Consider the following 18,768-nt stretch of genomic DNA (forward strand, 5'->3'; position numbering starts at 1 on the left):
ACACTCAATACTGAACAGCGATTCTCTTGAATCCTCATCTGCTACCTGGGAAAGTTAAGGTGTCAGAGCCTTGGAAAGATTATGGACTACAGTTTCTGCAAATCGTTTTTATTTTTTCCCCTATGAGCATGGCATGCAGGCTCTTGTTCTTTGCTGTAGAAACTGCACAGCTAATGGTGGTGGAAATGAATGGAAAAGAATAGGAAGCATCACTTTTGGAGCGACCTCTGCAATTTAAAGACGTTAAACCCTTCCTGGTAATCCCCATGCATCTTTCTTCTATCTCTACCTGCTGTTATATTCTAAAGGGATTCTCTAATAAAATGTAATAATTTAATGCACTGATAGTAATGCTGATTCAATTTTCTGCTTGCATAAATATCTTCTAAATCTATATTATTAAAAAAAAAAAATCACTGGCCCTAGGTGTAAAAATCTGTACTTCTAATACTCTATGTATCCAGAATTAATGGTCCAGTAACAACAGTTATTTGATAAACTGATCAGTCATACCTTATCTACACTACTATAATATAGTATAGGCATCCACAAGTAAAAGCATTAAAAAAGGAAAGATCTGTTGGTACTGAGCATGGATTAAAGGATTATTTAACCAGATGAAAGCAATGAGGGTGAAATTGTTTCAAACGATGTGTAAATGCTGCTTGCTTCAAAGATTCTGGTGAAGAACACCAGGAATGCAAACGCTGGGTTGTGTTATTTGTGGAAGATACTATCCTGGCAAAAATCCAAACCACCAGACAAAAATACCCACACAAAGCAGTTTGTATTGAAGAAATGCAAAAGTGCTGTGAAAAAACCCTGCTGCATATCATTCCTACTTCTCTCCTATTGCCTTTTATTTTTTTTGCAAAACCAACAGATAGATTTAGCTCAGTGTTGGTGTACAGGTAGATGGCTCCCTGTCCCACTACAGAAACCCAACTTGATCAATCTGAGAGAGGCTAGCAAGAGTAGCCAGTAATATTTGAGGAAAAACCAATAGCACTGAAGGAAAATCTAACAACAAGCTTTCATATAAGGAAAAGGCTACTAAATACACCCAACTGTTAGGTACCCAACTGTTTGTCGTGCCAATGTTAAAAGTTTCAATTCAAACTAGGGCTGTTTAATCTGGGGAAAAGGAGGCTGAGGGGAGACCTTATTGCTCTCTTTCAATATCTGAAAGGTGCTTACAGCGAGAGCAGGACTGGTCTCTTCTCACTGGTGACAGGACAAGGGGAAATCGCCTTAAGTTGCACCAGGGTAAGTATAGGTTGGATATCAGGAAAAACTTCTTTACAGAAAGGGTTGTTAAGCACTGGAATGGGCTCCCCAGGGAGGTGGTTGAGTCACCAAGCCTGGGTGTGTTCAAAAACCGTTTGGATGTGGTGCTCAGGGACATGATTTAGCAAAGGGTTGTTAGAATTAGGGTATGGTGGTTAGGTTGTGGTTGGACTTGATGATCTTTAAGGACTTCTCCAACCTGAGTGATTCTGTGCTTCCATGAAATATATGAACTGCAAAAACAGAAGTTCAGGTTACAAATTCCTCATGGTAAAAATAGGAGAATCCCAGAATAAACCGCTGAGCAGATTGTAGAGTGTGCTGCACGGGAGATCTTTATGAAAGCAGTGAATAAACATTTGTTAGGAATGGCGCAGACATAGTGGATGCTCCAGAGAGAAGAGCATTAGCTAACACCTTGAAAGTCTCTTGAAATAATATCTTCTGATGTCACTTCCAAAGCTTTCCAAGTTTAGTGGATTGAGAAAGTGATGAACTAATTATTTATGTGAAAAAGTTCTGATGGGATGATGTATCTACTGAACTAACATTTGGCTGGATTTATAGTTTGTTCTGCGCCATTTTCATCTCTAGTAGATGAGGTGTGAAATTGCTTCAGTAGAAGGACACAGTACATAAATGTATTCAAATTTAGAACAGGACTAAGACTCAAAGTTTGGGATCATGCTGAGATCACAGCCACTTCTGGATCTCCGCATTCTTTAAGACATATTTGCTGTGGAAGACCTTTCTGTCAGATCTGGTCAAGTCCTTGCTTTTTAATTGTTAATTACTGACGTTTCTCAGTCTCTGCTATGAAGACATCCCATAGAAAACAGCACTGAATAGCAAAACTCCAAAAATGGGACACGTGCATAATAGTTTGCTTCACGTGCTTCATTCACTTTGAAACTTCTTTAAAAACCATGGCTTTATAATTCGTAATCATTTGAATAATAAAGCCAAACACCTCAGACTCCACCTTATCACCTCCTGTTTATTCCAAATCTTCTAAAATAAATGTAAAATAAAAGTTTATATGCAAGAGACAGCAAGGTTACCATGTTACCAATCACTACTCAGAAGTGAGCATTTGGCAGCACTGACAAGATCCGAGGTACGGTTGTGATTATTTGTGCTAATGGACAAGAGATGAGCAGCTGACTTTCCAGTACTTCCAAGATTTTGAATGTTTCTATCAAAGTTATCAACATTCCCTTTACATTTTTGCACTTCCCTTGCCAGGAATAAGTAAAATTCACAAGTTTACACAAGTAAGCCTCAAAAAGGAGAAACTATTTTGGCCCATATTGGCTCAATCATTTGCAATATTAATGATAAATGTATGAATAGTAGAATGCACGTGAAAATAACTATTGGCCATTTGTATCAGAATGACTGAAAAAGAGAAATACACAATGAGCGTGCATTTTCCATCCAAGTAATGCAAGCCTAAGCTGAATTCCAATCACTGTAATACCACTAAGGAGGCTGCATGTAACTGAGGGCAGAATTTGACACTGATGTAATTCTGCCTTTGTGTTCTACCTCTTAGTAATCCGTTTTAAATCTATTCGTCATACACTTCTTCCAGCTTTATGAGCTTAAAGGAATTCTTAGTACTTCCTCCTCTACTTTTGATAGAAAAAATAAAAGGATGCAAAGGAATTAATGAATTTAGATTTAATGCCCAACTTTAATTGCCAGGACAGGGCAATTACGTTACAGTTCATTAAAATAAAATCCATTCACCACACACCCACACCCTAGGCTCTTTATATGTTTCAGACATATCACGTAGATTCACAGCGTTCAATGCAAAATAAATGTTACTATTAATTTTTATTAAAATACTAGTTAATTCACAGCTACCATAATTGAAACAGAAAACAAAACATTGTTATTAGCTCCCTACTACAAACCACATGAAGATTTTAATGAACCTTTTATTTAGGTAGCACACTGAAAATTAATTTCTCAGACTAGAAGTTCTTATCATTGGGGAAATTGCCTACCTATAAGAATAACCTTTTATAATTATTCCATAATTATTCCATGTCTTAAAAAAACATGCTTGAGAATAATTCAGACTTTAATTTTAATCATTTCCTTTTGAAACATCATATTGTGCCAATGTAATTGACAAACACATGGAGGGAGATAACAAAATAGAGTTTAATGTACACATTCCCTCCAAAAAATTAAAATACTTCTTATAAGAAATACTTTTTGCTCCAGACATACATTTAAATCTTCCCTTCTTGGCCTCTCCTCCCTGCAGAATGCAAAGTCTGCACCTCGTGCTGCTTTGCTTCAGCAATCTACTGAAATGCCATCCCTTCCTTCCCTGAATGCTAACTAGAGGTGAACCTCATATTGTGAAGTCTGGAGAGTGCCGTTTCCTTATTTGAATTCAAAATAATAATTTTTAATTTAAAAGCTGCAGAGAGATCACAAAAATCCAGTTCTTTCAGAAGAGCAAGCAAAAGACACTTCCCTTCTTGCTAGATTGACAAAACAGAGAGCATACTAATGGACAGGTGAAAATCAGCAATGCCAAAGGACTGTCACACACAAAATCCATTATTAAACTATCTGATTCTGTTTCAAAGCATTGAGCATCACCTGTTGCATACTTCATCTTCCCTTCGCTCAGCTCTCTTCCCCAGCTCAAAGGAAGATAAAGTGACAGTATCTCAATTTCTCATCTCCTTTGGCCTTCACCCCAAAACACTGTTTTTTTCCCCACTATGTATTTGCCAGATCTTTAGGTAAGAAATCCTCAAATATTCCGTGCTGTTCATGAAGATGATGTAATTAAATAGACAAAGTATGGCCATTTTCTTGCCCCAAACAACAGAATGAAGCTTAAATACTCTTAGCTAGTCCTCAAAGCAGCATCCTATACGTTGTCTGATCTGAAAAAACTCATTTTAATGTGTACTACAGACTCATTGGACAGCTACCACAGACTAGGCAGCTGGCTTTCAGGTAACCAGGAAGATGTGACTGATAAAGGAGGCCTATTTTCAATTCATATAAACAGCTGCATCCGTCAGAAAGTTCATCTTCAATGCAATTTTAAAAGCCGAGCTACCCACGCTGGGTGTTTGCAATGGTTCCATACATCAAGCATGCTACACACAAACGTGCCACATGATGCTGAAGGGGAATGAAATTTCCCATACAAAATCAAGGGAGAGGACGGTAATAGAAACTGAAAGAAGATAAAATGTTTTTGTGCAGGTAGTAGAACACCAGCTGATAGCAATTCCTCTTTCAAGCCACAGTATACTTAATTTATTTATGGGCATTGGAAAAATGGTATTGGCACAGTCCCGTGTAGGAAAATACACTAGTAGTGCCACTCAATGAAAAAGTAGCTCAGAAGGAAAAATGTAAAGAAAATGAAAAATGCTTGCCAAAATATCGAGTCCTATTTTTGCAGTAGAACAACGAAGAAGCCAGAAGCAGTTTGGCAAATAAGACTGAGAACAATTAAATACAGCTTACACTGAGAACACAGCAAATGCAAGAGCTAGATAAAAACATGATGCCTTTAGAGGAACAAACTGCAGACCATCATCACGTGATTATTCTGCCATTTGTATTTCAGGCAAAATGGAGAAAAAAAATGGAGAAGGAAGGGAGGGAAAGAAGTGCATTTGCACAGGAGAATATTGCAGAGCTCTCCTACTAATATTAAAGATACAAGGTAGCAATGACTGATAACACTGAATATGAAAAAGTTGTTACAGACATCAAAAATTACTGCATGATGCTCTCCTTTGAGATAACTAAATATTCGGATTTTGAGGATGAAATGGTCCTGTGGGTTGGAGAGAATTTACTATAACCATAAAAACAATTGGTGCTGAAGTTCACGATGGAATTAACAAATCATGGCTAGATTTTAGTTATTTTTTAAATCTAACATAACTTTCTTAGGTAGCTTTATGGCCTAATGAGAGGGAAGACAGCATTTTTTCCCTATATTTTACCACAACACAAGAAGCACAACAGGGCTTCTTCCCTTTCTCTGTTTCACAGGCATCTACTGCCAAAGTCAACAAATCCTCATTTCTTGGTTTTAAATATGAAAGAGTATTGCAAAACTCCTCACTGGACACAAACAGGGTTAGATGCTGTAGTCTTCACAGCAAATACACTTCTGTTCTTACGGACTAGTTGCATGCATTTGCTGATATACATTTTTAAATTCCAGCAGTTAGAAGAAACTGCATGAAGATACTGATGTATCACATAAAAATAATTACTGCAAAGGTTCCTTACATTGCATTAGAGACTGCTGCAATGTGCAATGATCCCTAGGATTGCTTATCTGTATGTCCATTTATTACAGAGTTCTGTTTATCTGTTGCTAAGAATGAGATGGTAGGTAAGAAACTAAGTGAATTAATTGCTCCGTTTATATACTGAAGCTGTCCCAGGAACGGTGTGTTCTCATAGATTTGATTCTATTTTTCTGCCTTTTGGTTAAAGTGAACACAATAGTTCCTCATTTTGGGGAGGCAATTCATTTGGATGCCTCCCTCTCATACGGCTACAGAGGCATTGCAAGGATGCACATATATAACAATGATGCTAGACAACATGCCCCAGATAAAATAGATCAAATCCTCCAACAGAGGTTTCATGAAGGACAGTGCAAGACAAATTCTCGCTTTCAGATATAGCTTTCCTGACCTTACGCTTTGAAGACAATGTATGGAAAGTCGAAACACTGAATAACAAGACCTTTAAAGAAAGCTGCTAGCCAATAACTGACAGCACAAAGATACACATTAATCACAAAATCCATTGATATCTTGCAACCAGAGGACACAAAGAGAAAAGATAGATTGTGATTGAATGACTAAACAATGCCAACCAACGTGATAGTTGTTTTTTACCACTATTTTTAGGGAACTTTTTAGTGCTGAATGACACACAAATACATATTTTTTTAATTATTCACCTTGATATGTACTTGTATGTATGCTGAATTATCATTTTTTAGCTTAAAGTAACTTTCAAAATGACTAAGGGTTGCAAAGCTAGAATGCAAGTAGTCAGCTTTCATCAAATTATTAGTATTTCATGCAAACATCTTTAATCTCGAGCAATAAGAACAGGAAGGAAAATAGCTGTGATTCAATTAATGTTCTGGTGACCTGGGCATATAGTTTTATAACAGAAGGAGATTTAAATCTTAACTATACGTGCATTGTCATGTTTTATCTAATGGATTGAAATGAAATAGCTAACTGATTTTCACTCAGATCTGAATCATTAGGGTTAGAGCATGGTCTTGCTTGGTCAGAAAAACCACTAATATCCCCCATCCCAGAATCATCTACAAGATCTCCTCCTGTACCAGAAAGCAAGTGAGATAGGAATATGTAGTTGGGTAAAACAGACTTTTGCCAGTCCCAGTCCCTGTTAACATTTATGGGGGTTTGCAAGCCTGTGATGACTGCGGTTAGTAACTATCATGAAGCTTATGCACATTATTCCCATCAAACAAGAGTCTGTATTTTTTGCATATGGTGCCAAAATGTCTGTCAAAGATACCTGTTCATCTTTTTTCCCCCTTTCTTGCTCTGACTGGAAATCTATTTTAAGGAATACCTTGTTCAGCATTTCTTCTGTGTTCTTTCTGTGAAATTAACTGGCTTCTATTAATCACTATGCAACCACAGAATCACAGTGCTAGAATGGCAATTCTGAGAAGGTTGTTGGTTCCATTTCTCTTCCCTGTAGCTAGATCACCTATCTGTGTCATTATCCACAAGAAATATGTCTAACATACCTCAGAACACCTTCAAACACATAGACTCTACAGACTTTAAAATACCTCTCACAATGCTTAACTATTCTTGTCATTATGAAGGCAAAAATTCATCTTTGCAGTAACGTGACTATTTGTTTTATCCACAATGGACACATTGTGCACTATTCCACTGCTTAGCTATTGAAAATAGGATTCCCCTCTCCCCCAGGCCGTCTCCTCTCCTTCACTCTTTCTTCCTAGAGTATTTCTGCAATACTGATCACTGTCATTAGTTACTTTTCTCTGGGTATTTCCAATTGATTCACTGTATTCTGGAAGACTGGTACTCAACATTCCAGCCAAAGTCTTACTGGTGCTTATTAGAGCTAAATGATTACTCCTAGTTTCACGTACCAATGCAACATTTACTTCCTTCACAACAGAACAACACTGTCGACTGACAGCCAATTTACAATCCAGCGTAATCCCCAATCGTTTTTTATGGCTATCAGTTAGAATTTATGACTGTCCAGTTCTTATTCATCTATTTTTTGTGCAGTTGGTTATTCTTGCCCAGCTTGGAACTTTGCATCTGTCCTGACTGAACTTCATCTTTTGTTTTCAGACCATTTACTTAATGTCTTAAGGCCATTCTGAATTTTATTACTGTTTTAATATGTGCACAGCTTCTCCCAGCTTAGCTACATTTCTAAATTTAATAAGAATACTAATTTCAACATCTGCAATTTAATGAAAGAGGTGAATAATACTGGACCCACAACAGATCACTTTACTCAGTTCATCCTTCCAGCCTAACACAGAACACTGAAAACTACAACCAGAATGCAGCTTTCCAATGGATTTTGTAGCTACTTCACAATTATTTCTTTTAGAAAATTCTTCTTAAGCTTTCTTATAAGACAGTAATGTAAACCAACGCCAAAAGCCTTATTAAAGTCAAGATACATGACAATGCAAGTTTATCCTTGTGTCTCAAGGCCTGTAAATGTCACAGGAAGACTAATAGATTTCGTTTGACATTCACACCAGCTTTATTCATCCCCTTATCTTCTTGATGTTAACAAGCACTTGCTTTAATATTTACTTTGGCACTTTTTTTCAGGATTTCAGTATCAAGTCATGAGATAAAATTTCCATTTTCTTCCCTTTCTCCCACTTGAAGAGTGGGTACGTTACTGGTGCATTCTGAGCTTCCACAATTCCATGTTTTCAAGGATAGCTTTTAGTACTTCTAAAATTATTTCAGCCAATTCACTTAACCCTTGGATCAATCCCAAGTGATTTGCAGACATCTAATTTACTCAAGCCTGTTCTTCTCTAATCCATAGTCTTAAACTTCAGCGGAGGATATTAATTGTGATACCCATCTGATTGCAGCTGACCTTTTAAGTTAAAGGTAAAGCAAAGACAAGTAACGTTTTTCCCTTCCCAGCACTGCCTGTATATAGGCTTCTTCTTCCACTGAGCTGCAAGTCATTAGTTTGATTTTTCTCTGCCTTCTAATACACTCATAGATAATTGTTAACCTTAAATCCTTTCCCAAACATCTCATTTTGTACCTGGCTTTCTGCGTTTGGGGCTATAGCTTTTGTTCCTTTAAGAGTTCAACCCAGTTTCACTTTCTGTAGACAACCTCTTGCCACTGAAGTCACTAAGAACCTTGTCATTAACCAAATCCCTGGTATTCAGATAGTTTGCTTTTGTGCCCCTTTCATTAAGGAAATTTCAATTATCCTAATAATTACTCCCCTCAAATGTATTCCTTTCAAACTGCTTACTGAAATCTGATTGTGAAACTACTTACTTTACTTGGATGTTGTCTTCCTAAAAAGTTTGAATTTTACCTTTTAATGCCCATTGTCTGCCTTCTACCTTCTCTCTCCCCAGGAGTGTCTCTTTTTGATTAGAATCAAATGATGGTTACTGTTAACTCACAACTGTATTAACACATTTAAATACTATGCAAATTACCTTTGTGTACGGGATGGCAGAGCAATAGATTTAAGCCAAATAATGTCAAAGCAGGAGACTGAACAAGGCACAATCAGAAAACAAACCCAAGCAACTGCTCTGGATGACACTTTGTGGGAGGGCCTCTCTCTTGCAGCAAATAAGGAAGGAAGCTTTGCAGACCTGTATTTTTCCAAGCAGTTCATTTTAAAATATCTAAATATGTTTTAAGAATAAATTCCTATCCTTTGAAGTGCAGCAAAAGGAGGGAGACTGATGTTCACGAAGTGATGTCAGTGAGAGCAGGGCTGGGCCATATGGTATTCCCAAAGATGCAGTTATTTCAATAGGACCAAAACAAGCACGAGGGGAAAGCACAAATTCCCTTTTGAAAAATTATCTGCTTCACAGGCAGTGAAGTAAGAGATTTTAAAAGAAAGTCAGCACCACTATTGACCAAACTAACAAGTGTTCCCAAAGTGCTAATAAAATTCTAGACAAGCAACCTATTGATCACTGAGTTCAAAGCACATCAGCTATAACACTATACAGATGGGGATCCCATCTCCGTCACTTTTGATGCTATATTTAATGAAAAAATGGGTTGCTTACAAGCTTGTAAAAATTTAATATTACACTTCTATCCCATGAAGACGTGTATCTGCTTGGAGGATATAAGCAGCCAAATTTGCTTGATATACATCTGAGAGAAGATAGCATATTTCATATGCAGTATCTCAGCTATTGTATTGTTGATTCAGTTAGCATGTTTTAAAATTCTACTGATTTACTGAAGATTTATAAGCATAATTCATGTGCAGTTGTCCTATGAATAGGCTTCTAAAACTAATTCAAATACAGTCAAAAAATAAATTGCAAAATAAGTTATTCAGTTGAAATGTGCCATCTGAGGCACAGTAATGGAAAACATTTATTATAAGGCTAACATATATTTGTGCTAGAGATGTGTACAGTACTAAACTCTCTGAAAGGAATTTATTCAGGCTTTTCTGAAAGAACATCTTAACGGGGCTAAAAGAAAATTACATGTTCAAAAGTAATTGTAGGTTCTATGATTTTCACCCAGCATCACAGGCTTAACATTATTGTCTTTTTGCTTTTGGAAGGCTTATGAATTTTAGGCAAACTTTATTGTGCACAGCTGCAGGAAGCTGGAGGGATTCTGGAGTCTGAACTTGCCAGTCAGATACTAAAAAGAATTCTGTACAGTTCAATGCAGAAGAGGAAACATGAATAGCAATGCATCTGTCTCTAGAAATAAAGTTCTGCATTCGACAAATTCACTTCCATGGGGCTACTGAACTGTGAAAGTCACAGGTTATGCTACACTGGAGGCCACAATCCACTGAAAATCAGTGTTTCCTCTTTAAAAGTGAGGGTATTTTGCCAGTTCAGCCTTTCATTAGTGCTCAGAAAGGGAATTATTTTTGCAATGATAAAGACTTTGTGCTTGTAGTTATTAATGATAGTCAAGTCTACATGTGCACGTCTGACATCAGAGTCAGTCATAGGTAAGTCCTGTTGAGGCAGATGAAGGTTTTTACAGTTCAGTAGAATAGGGATTTTGGACTTTTTTTTCCACCACAGACAGACAATATCCAAAATGAAAGCCCTGAGAATGAGAGGAAAGGCCCCCCAGGCGTCTCAGATATTAGGGAAAAGATTAGGAATAAAGACAGTGAAAATAAAGATAGTCCAAGAAACACAGGGGGATGTCCTGACTATGTCTGATGGAGGGTGGGGGTTCTTTTCCTGGGAAGTACAGCTTGGAACACTGGGATTACTGTCACTAGTGATGGATAAAATGGCACCATGCTTTAGCCATTCTCTTTATCTCAGTGAAAGAGGCAGGGTTAAGAGTAGGAATCTGGCCAGCTCAGTACACTGCAATCATATGACAGCATCACAATGAAAATGGAAAGATCAAGATTTGCACTAAACTGAACAGACATTATAGCAATTCAAGAGTTCTTGGTGCATATTTGAGGGAAAATAGTTCAACAGAATCATGTTTTTTTTCCCCTCCAAGTGTTAATAAATACGGCCTAAACGTTTTGGATTCACAGCTTGTGGATCCGCACTGCAAAGTGCATCCCATCTCTTCCATCGTTTCTATCTTTAGGGCAAAAATGCTTCATGAAATAAGAGAGCCATATGGCAGGCAAATTTGTCTCCAGTCGTACAATGTTAGACCCAATACAATGTACTCTTTACTTATGTATCTTACAAAAAAATGAACAGCATTTATTTGTCTATCAAAGCATTTAATACAACCATTGAGAGGTGGCTTTTAGCAGAAGTGTTCAACCACTTAAAATGTTTACTGAACAGTTTTCACTTACAATAACACAAGAAGTTTGAATGGATTAATTTTGTGGTGAGTCTGTCTAGGTGAAGAACATCAGACATTTCATTACTGTACCAAAGTCTCTGACTTGAGAGTGCTACGCTAAACTTTTTCCCTGATTCCATCTTTTCTTCCCTCAAAATCAATGGAGACTAGGAAAATATGTCAACTCAGCTGTCAAGCTACTTAAGAACTCTGAAATGACCTTGTCAAAAACTTAAAAAAATAGAAGAAACCAACAAAAAAATCCCCACACAATCCTTTGATTCATATTTTAAAAACCATGACTAACCTGCCCCTTCCACTCTCCCGCTTTCTGACTTCAGCAGCTCTGACAGAATTGAGTTCAATATTAATGACTACCAATCACTTTCAGGCTATACGCTCTTCCTTCTTCTGCAGCCCAAATGCCTTGTTAGCTTGGCTTGGTCAGTAAGATGTTCACCTTTGTACTGGTTTCTCCTAGTTTCAAGATGAAAACAAATCTGAGCTAGTCGCAAGGCTAAAAATAAATTCTGATTACTCAGGTACTGTCTACATGCAGCTGAAGCACTGAAGTCGAATTCCCTTGAGAAGGCATGTTATGCAAAGATACCTTGTGCAACTCTTTAGGGCTTGTTTCAGTGAAAACCATGTATGCTTTCTTCCAAAACAAGGTATTTTTTTTTCCTTGTGACATAGATGCAGACGTCTCTCTGCATTGCAAGCAGAAAGAAGACAGCTAGATTGCAGTGTATTGTTTTTAAATGCATAATCAAGTATTTCAATCTGCAGAATAAAGAAAGCTTTTAATTTTAGAAAGGAATATCGCATTGGTGGGTCCCAGCTTGCTCTTCTTTAAAAGATGCAAATGAAGTACAAGCCTAGAAGTAGAACTCCGCTGACTTTCAAGACTTCTGTCTATAGTTCATTTTTAAAGCTGTTCAACATATTTTGTATCACCTGGCTGCCTTTAGGAGATCACTTCTAGCAGGTAACTAACCACCTACAGCCTTCACAGTGATTCCACTGTTTGGTTTCCATATGATTTTAAAACATGAATTTAGAATCTAGAATTATACTTTCAGTGTGAAAATACTGCAGACATGTTCCAAAGAGAGGGCATTGATTTAAGTTAGCTTTAGCCCAGTAAGGTGACACTTATAGCCTGTGAAGCCCAGGAGAGAGGCAGTAGGCTGTTTTCCTTCACTCACCAGAGGAGTTTTTTCTCTCTCCAGCCATTCTAAGAACCACCTTTTTGCTGTGAGCTGAAATTTTGCCTTGTGAATATCTCTCAAAAACAGTCGTGTGGAGAACACAGACGTGCTGCTGAGCACAGAGCTGGAATTCTGTACCATGGGATCTGCACACAATTTTGAGATGAAAGAATCACAAAGATTACACACACACAAAAAATGTTTTCTATCTCCAAAATCACAGAAGAGCAGAGATGGTATTAACACCCAACACAGAAAATAACGTCAGAGCAGGGAGGATGTGGAAGAAAAGACTAAAAACAGAAAATTGTCTTGGCACTTCCTATTTAAATGGTATCCTGTCTACATATATACAGTATATATACATTTGTGCATGTATATATCCTTACATTGATACGTATGTTGAGGATTAGTCTTGCCAGCATCTGTATCCACCTCAGATCTAGAGAGATTTCTAGAATCATCGAATGAATCATAGAATGGCCTGGGTTGAAAAGGACCACAATGATCATCGAGTTTCAACCCCCCTGCTATGTGTAGGGTCGAATCCAGGGTCGAATTTTATGTCTAGGGTAGAATCCCTAGGAAGGTATGACTAGCTATTTTAACATTCTTGCCAGGGTGAACATTACCAGGGTCAGAATGACCTATGGCCAAATAAAATCTGTTTGTAAGATTTAAATGAGGCAAAAGCAGTGCAGGAATACCTGTGCAGGGCAGAGTATCATGATCTGAGAGCACTGCCTTGTCTGCACTCTGCCTTCTGAAGACAGGCTATCCATAGTCTGGGAGAGATTTTACACTGAAAGAGTAATGATCCTTTTCTTCGTAAAGAGACAGGAATCTTTATCAGATGTACAATTGTTTGTATCGCTTCAAGGTATCCATGTGTGATTTCAGACTCTAAAATGATTTGTGTTTTTGCCCAGAGTCACAAATCTCAGTAACACAATGAACAAGAGAGTTTTAGAGCATGTCAGTTCAAAATCTCATTGCAATATTTTGCCAGGATTTACCTCTTTGTTTTTTACCTTTTGGGAATAGAGAAGGTCATAAGAACTCTGAAAGTGGTGGGAGCATAAGTTCCATTCAAAGTCAATAGGATTTGTAATCCTAAATCCCTCTAATGCCTTTGAAAATCTCTCTGTGGATGTATACCTTGACAAAAGGATCACCTTCCCCTTTCCTCTAAAACTGGAGTTCCATTTCCGTAAAGACAGAGAATCAGTGCTCTTCAGCACTAATATGTAGATGTCCCCAGTAATATTCCTGGGAGCTATGAGGACATAATACATTGCATGAAATATAGCAATGAAATATAGAAACACATGTAAAGTTAATTTTTCAAAAGTAACTGTGTGTCCACAGAGACTCCAATGGATATTTCCTTCCTAAGCATTTCAGCAATTTTAGAGATTCAAGTCTGGTTGACAAAGCTGCTCCTTTTATGTCTAGTTTGTGAAATGAATAAATGCCGATGCTCAAATTGAAAGCAAATAAAGAAAGCATTATGGTTTCATCTGCTCCAGTGGTCTACTGTTTATTTATTTACCCCTTCATTCATTTGCTCCTTTCCTTCCTTAGTTGATTCACTTTTTCATCTCACTGTGGTATGATTTACAAGTAAAATTTCATACTTCTTAATTTCCAGAAGTGTAAATATTGCTTTAAAATAACTTGTGGTTCTCTTTTGCTATTTGATTTGCAATTTCCTTCCATTCTGAAAGGGGCTTAAGGTGTTTTTTCTCTCTCTTTTTTTTTTCATAGCTTTTCTTTTTAATTTTTATTTTTAAACAAAAAACGACTTGCCTGCTCAACAATTTGCCAAAGCAGCTTGCTTGCAGGAATATCTAAAAGCACATCAACGATACATACAAATAAATCTGAAGATATATATGGAAGCCTTGTGCTCCTTTTCAATGCCACACGACTTTGAAAGCAGTATCCAAGAGAGAGAGAACTATATAAGGGATCTACATCACTGAAATTCATTTGCATTGTAGTTGCTGTATATATTATCACTGCTTTTGAAATGGTTTTAGGATAACATCTGGTAAAAATAAAAAAACCCAGCAAAATAGCACTATAAATTCCAGAGCTCTATAGATGGATAGAGTAATAGGGTATAATCTTTTGAAGAAAATTCTAGGCCACTGCAGTTATTAGAGGCGTGATGTTGAATACTGCACGAAAGCTAGCTAAAGAAATGCAGGATCCTAAAAATGCCTTAGGGACTGGGAAAAGGCCTACCATCCACCTGTGTTCTTACAGCCGCAATATCCTCATGTCACATATGTTCTCAAGCACTCAACCACATTATACAAACTTCATTGAACATTACAAAAACAAGCTACTGTCAAAAGGCAAACAGAGAAGTGAACAAATCTGCACTTTATACAGCATGCTGTTATCTTCCATAAATCAAACAGGTGTTAATTGGTTCTACCAGACCAAAAGAAACTGTGCAAATGTTAACATTTGTCCTGAAAAAGCAAACAACAACCACAAATCACCTCTCTAGAAAGCTCTATGAAGTACACAACTCACAAAGTTTAATATTCACTCACTGAAGCAGCTCCAGTATGGAAATATAACCAGTGTTACAGCAACATGGTATCAGAGTGACATTCATAACAAATAGCCAAATTAAAACAACACTGATTAAAAGGACAAAATCATTGCATGCTATTAGCTTGCACAACTTCTGTATCCAGCTACAAGAGGATGAACTGCTGGGTTTCTTTGTGCCTAGTGTTTGTTTTGCTGCTGTTTGTTCTTGACTTTTTACATGGATGTGACACCACCTATCCAATACAATCCACCATGTCCAGCAATGCCAAGGCTACTAGCATTTCCAGTGGCCTTGATCTACGATATTTAGAATGAATGAAAAACTTGTTGCTAGCAGAGAACAGTCAGCATGAAGTCACCTGAAATACCATTTAAACTAAGTTAAAGTAGTTCTTCCTGGCATGGCTGTTGCTTCAATGCTACCCTGGACACAGCAGTTAGAATATTTTTTATTTCTTTTTTGCATCCTTTGTTGACTAGTCTGGAAGTTGCTGAAGCACTGCTATAACTTACCAACTCACCACGACAAAGACAGTGCTAAATGTCATTGACAGACTTTGAATCAGTGGCATATAAACCATTCTCTTCTCTTTTGAAAATCAGCTCTCTTCACACATTACAACTGGCTTCAATGAACTGTCCTCGAGTGTTATGAAATGCAGTAATAACATTTATGACATATTTAACAAGCTTTTAACATGAAAGAACAGTTATGTGAGGATACCTGTTTCAAATTGCATTTTTGACTGAGATTCATGGTTACAGAGAACCTAAGTATATAAATACCATGATTGAAAATAAGTTGGAATGGATGTGGATTAAAAAACACAGCTAAAAATACAGAGATGAGTCAAACCCTTATATATAAAACACCTCAAGCTGTGACTAAATTGGGAGTGAGATGTAAGTATGAATATAGCTCTTCATGAATGCATGGGACAGAGGAACAAGAAAAGCATAAAATATATGGGGATATCAAAAACTGACAGTAGACAACCACAAAATACTGACTTTACCTTGATCAAAAGGCTTGTTTGGATTCCAGTTTCTGACATAATCATCCTAAATGGGGAGGAAAAGAAAGAAAAAAGCAAAAATCAGGAAAAATATAAGTAAGTTTTTCAGTACAATTTTACATAACAAAACTACAGAAGAATCAGCTCAGCTCATCTTCTGATTATAATGTACTCAGTCCAAATCAGATGAAACTATCAACAGGTTATGCTCTAAAGAGTAGTAAATGCAAGCTAGAAGTTGAGGAATAAAAAACCCCTTGCATTCAGTACATCAAATCTTCCAACTGTTTTTCAAAATAAGCCCTTTAATTACATAGTTCCTGACAACTCCATGTTATTTCATATCAGCCAACAGCTTTTGATAATAAAGATAAGATAACGTGACATGATGCATGCCAACTTAGTGTCATAAAAGATCAGCACAGAAGGTTCTGAAATGCACATATTCATTTGGACAGACATAAATCTCACCACTGTGAATGTTCAGATATACAGCAATAATATCAGAAGCACTACACTTTAGTTATAAGAACATCCAGGAACATTTGCAGTGAATGCTTTTGTAAATTTTATCTTCTAGGACTCCTTAAATCAGATGTAGAGCTATGATTGCACAATGAGTCTTACATAATTCAGACTGTACTGTAAAACCAAGAAGGTAGGAACTCTCATGGCCATTGGTCAGATGGTTATTGTTGCAAACAAGGGTTTTTCTTCCAGCCTTTCTACAGACCCCTTCTGTGTGCCTGATTAATTTGCACTCCATATACTGAGCAAATATTTACCTGAAAGCAGTTTCACCCACTACAGAGAACCACCAACCCCACCCTCTGAAGAACTGGGACTCAAGCCCAACTGCAGTATTCACTTTACTCATAATATTCAGCTTATTCTGTATGTCTCACTTGTGTCCTCTGTGAGAGGAAGCGATAACAACAGAATAACATGTTTGAAGTGAGGAAGCATGGAATGTTTCTATCACAGTTATATTTTTCTGCATATTAATCTTTATTTCCTTCTTAATATTTCCAATGCTCTACAACCATTTCTTGAGGGGCTGCCACCGAAGAGATGTCCTTACCAATTAGAATGACATTTTGATTTTTTTTTCCTGCCAAGAGAGTAACTGAAAACCCATCAATGTGAGTAAGATACCTAAATTATTTCTTCCATAGGGCTTTTCTTACCATTTATCTCCAGTTAACTGAACTTCATGTGCCCCCTTGCTATCCTATCAACCCAGCTTGGAACAATTTGGAGACTGGAAGTCACTTCGTCTTGTTTTCTGGGTTCAGAACAGCCCACAGAGCTGCTGCAAGCAGAGCAGGATGCCCTCCCTGAATGCTGTGCCTTCTGGCAGTGCATTCCCTGGTGAGGGCTGTGACTGGGAAGCAGAAGCACAGTGTGGAGAAATGTGGACTGCTGTGCTGCAGCTCGGGGGGCAGGAAATGGGAAATGGCACCTGTAATGAGGGGACTGGCTGCAATTCTGCATGATTATCACAAGAAAATGTATTTTCTTTCTGAAAGTATATTTATACTCAATGTCTGTGTTGACTTCATGGACTGTGATGATATTACACAGTAACAATAAAGATTATTTTTCATAAGTCGTGATACAATGCTTTGTAATTGGTTACGATGCACTGCTAAATTCACTGAGCGTTAATGACTTTTCTGAATAAGGTTATGGGTTTTTTTTTAGACTTTTGAGCAGAACTTTTTCTTTCAGGAAACACGATTATTTATTTATTAATGCCCTGTTTACAATTTCTCTTCTAGGTGTTGCTTTGCTCCTTGGTTTTCAGCAACAGAAACTGTTAAATAATTCAAATCCCAAGAAAGATTTCTTATACTATCAGCATATGGAGCCAGTTTTGAAATAAGGATTGGAAAGGAAGTTTACCTCACTTTCAGTTTCAAAGGAGTATTTTACAGAAAAAGCACCTTGCTCAAATATATATAAATAAATAAATGAATCAACCTACAACAAAGCACCCATCTCTTCTGTAACCCTATTCTTTCTCCTTTTCTCCTCTGCATTCTGTTTTGAAAATTAAAGCTATATTTATTTTGGAATATGCCTGTAACTACAGGATTTTAATGTAGGGAAATACATGAGAAAAGATAGAAAAGATATGGGAAAAAAAATCCAGAAAACTAAGGAGTAGAACAGAGAAAAACTGAAATTTTACACATATAGAAGTCATTAGTATTTATAGCAGTAAATAATGAGTATTCATACATTAAAGCAATCTGGTCAACTGCACTTCAAAACAGTTCATGTCAGCAAGAAATCAGAAAATATGGCATTAGAGCTTCAGTTCAGCACTGATATCAGTGAGAAATGCAGCTGAATGTTTACAGCACTGTAAAGGTAAAATTCACCCTGAAGATATGGCTGAGCAGAAAATCTCCACCTCATTTAAACGCCACATAAAGTTCTGACTTCAAAAACAGACGGGGCTTTCTGCTAGGACACTGCAGGAATTTCCACCTTTACTAGAAATGACTTCTATTAGTAGGAGAGACCGTTACATCCCCAAATGGATACCATCATTTCACTGTAATTTCCTTCAACAGAAGA

At 37.2% G+C, this 18,768-nt stretch overlaps 1 protein-coding gene across 3 annotated transcripts in view; it reads right to left on the reverse strand.

The window, feature by feature from the left end:
- SPOCK1 (SPARC/osteonectin, cwcv and kazal like domains proteoglycan 1) overlaps positions 1-18,768 on the reverse strand; it is a 257,804-nt gene that overhangs the window by 157,397 nt on the left and 81,639 nt on the right. For all 3 annotated transcript variants that reach the window (XM_015293953.4, XM_040647227.2, XM_046900473.1), the window contains one exon: positions 16,183-16,228. In XM_015293953.4, coding sequence (XP_015149439.3) covers positions 16,183-16,228 — 46 coding nt within the window. The remainder of the gene's footprint in view (positions 1-16,182; positions 16,229-18,768) is intronic.

The sequence above is a fragment of the Gallus gallus genome, chromosome 13 (assembly GCF_016699485.2).
Source record: "Gallus gallus isolate bGalGal1 chromosome 13, bGalGal1.mat.broiler.GRCg7b, whole genome shotgun sequence".
Taxonomy (NCBI): Eukaryota; Metazoa; Chordata; class Aves; order Galliformes; family Phasianidae; genus Gallus; species Gallus gallus.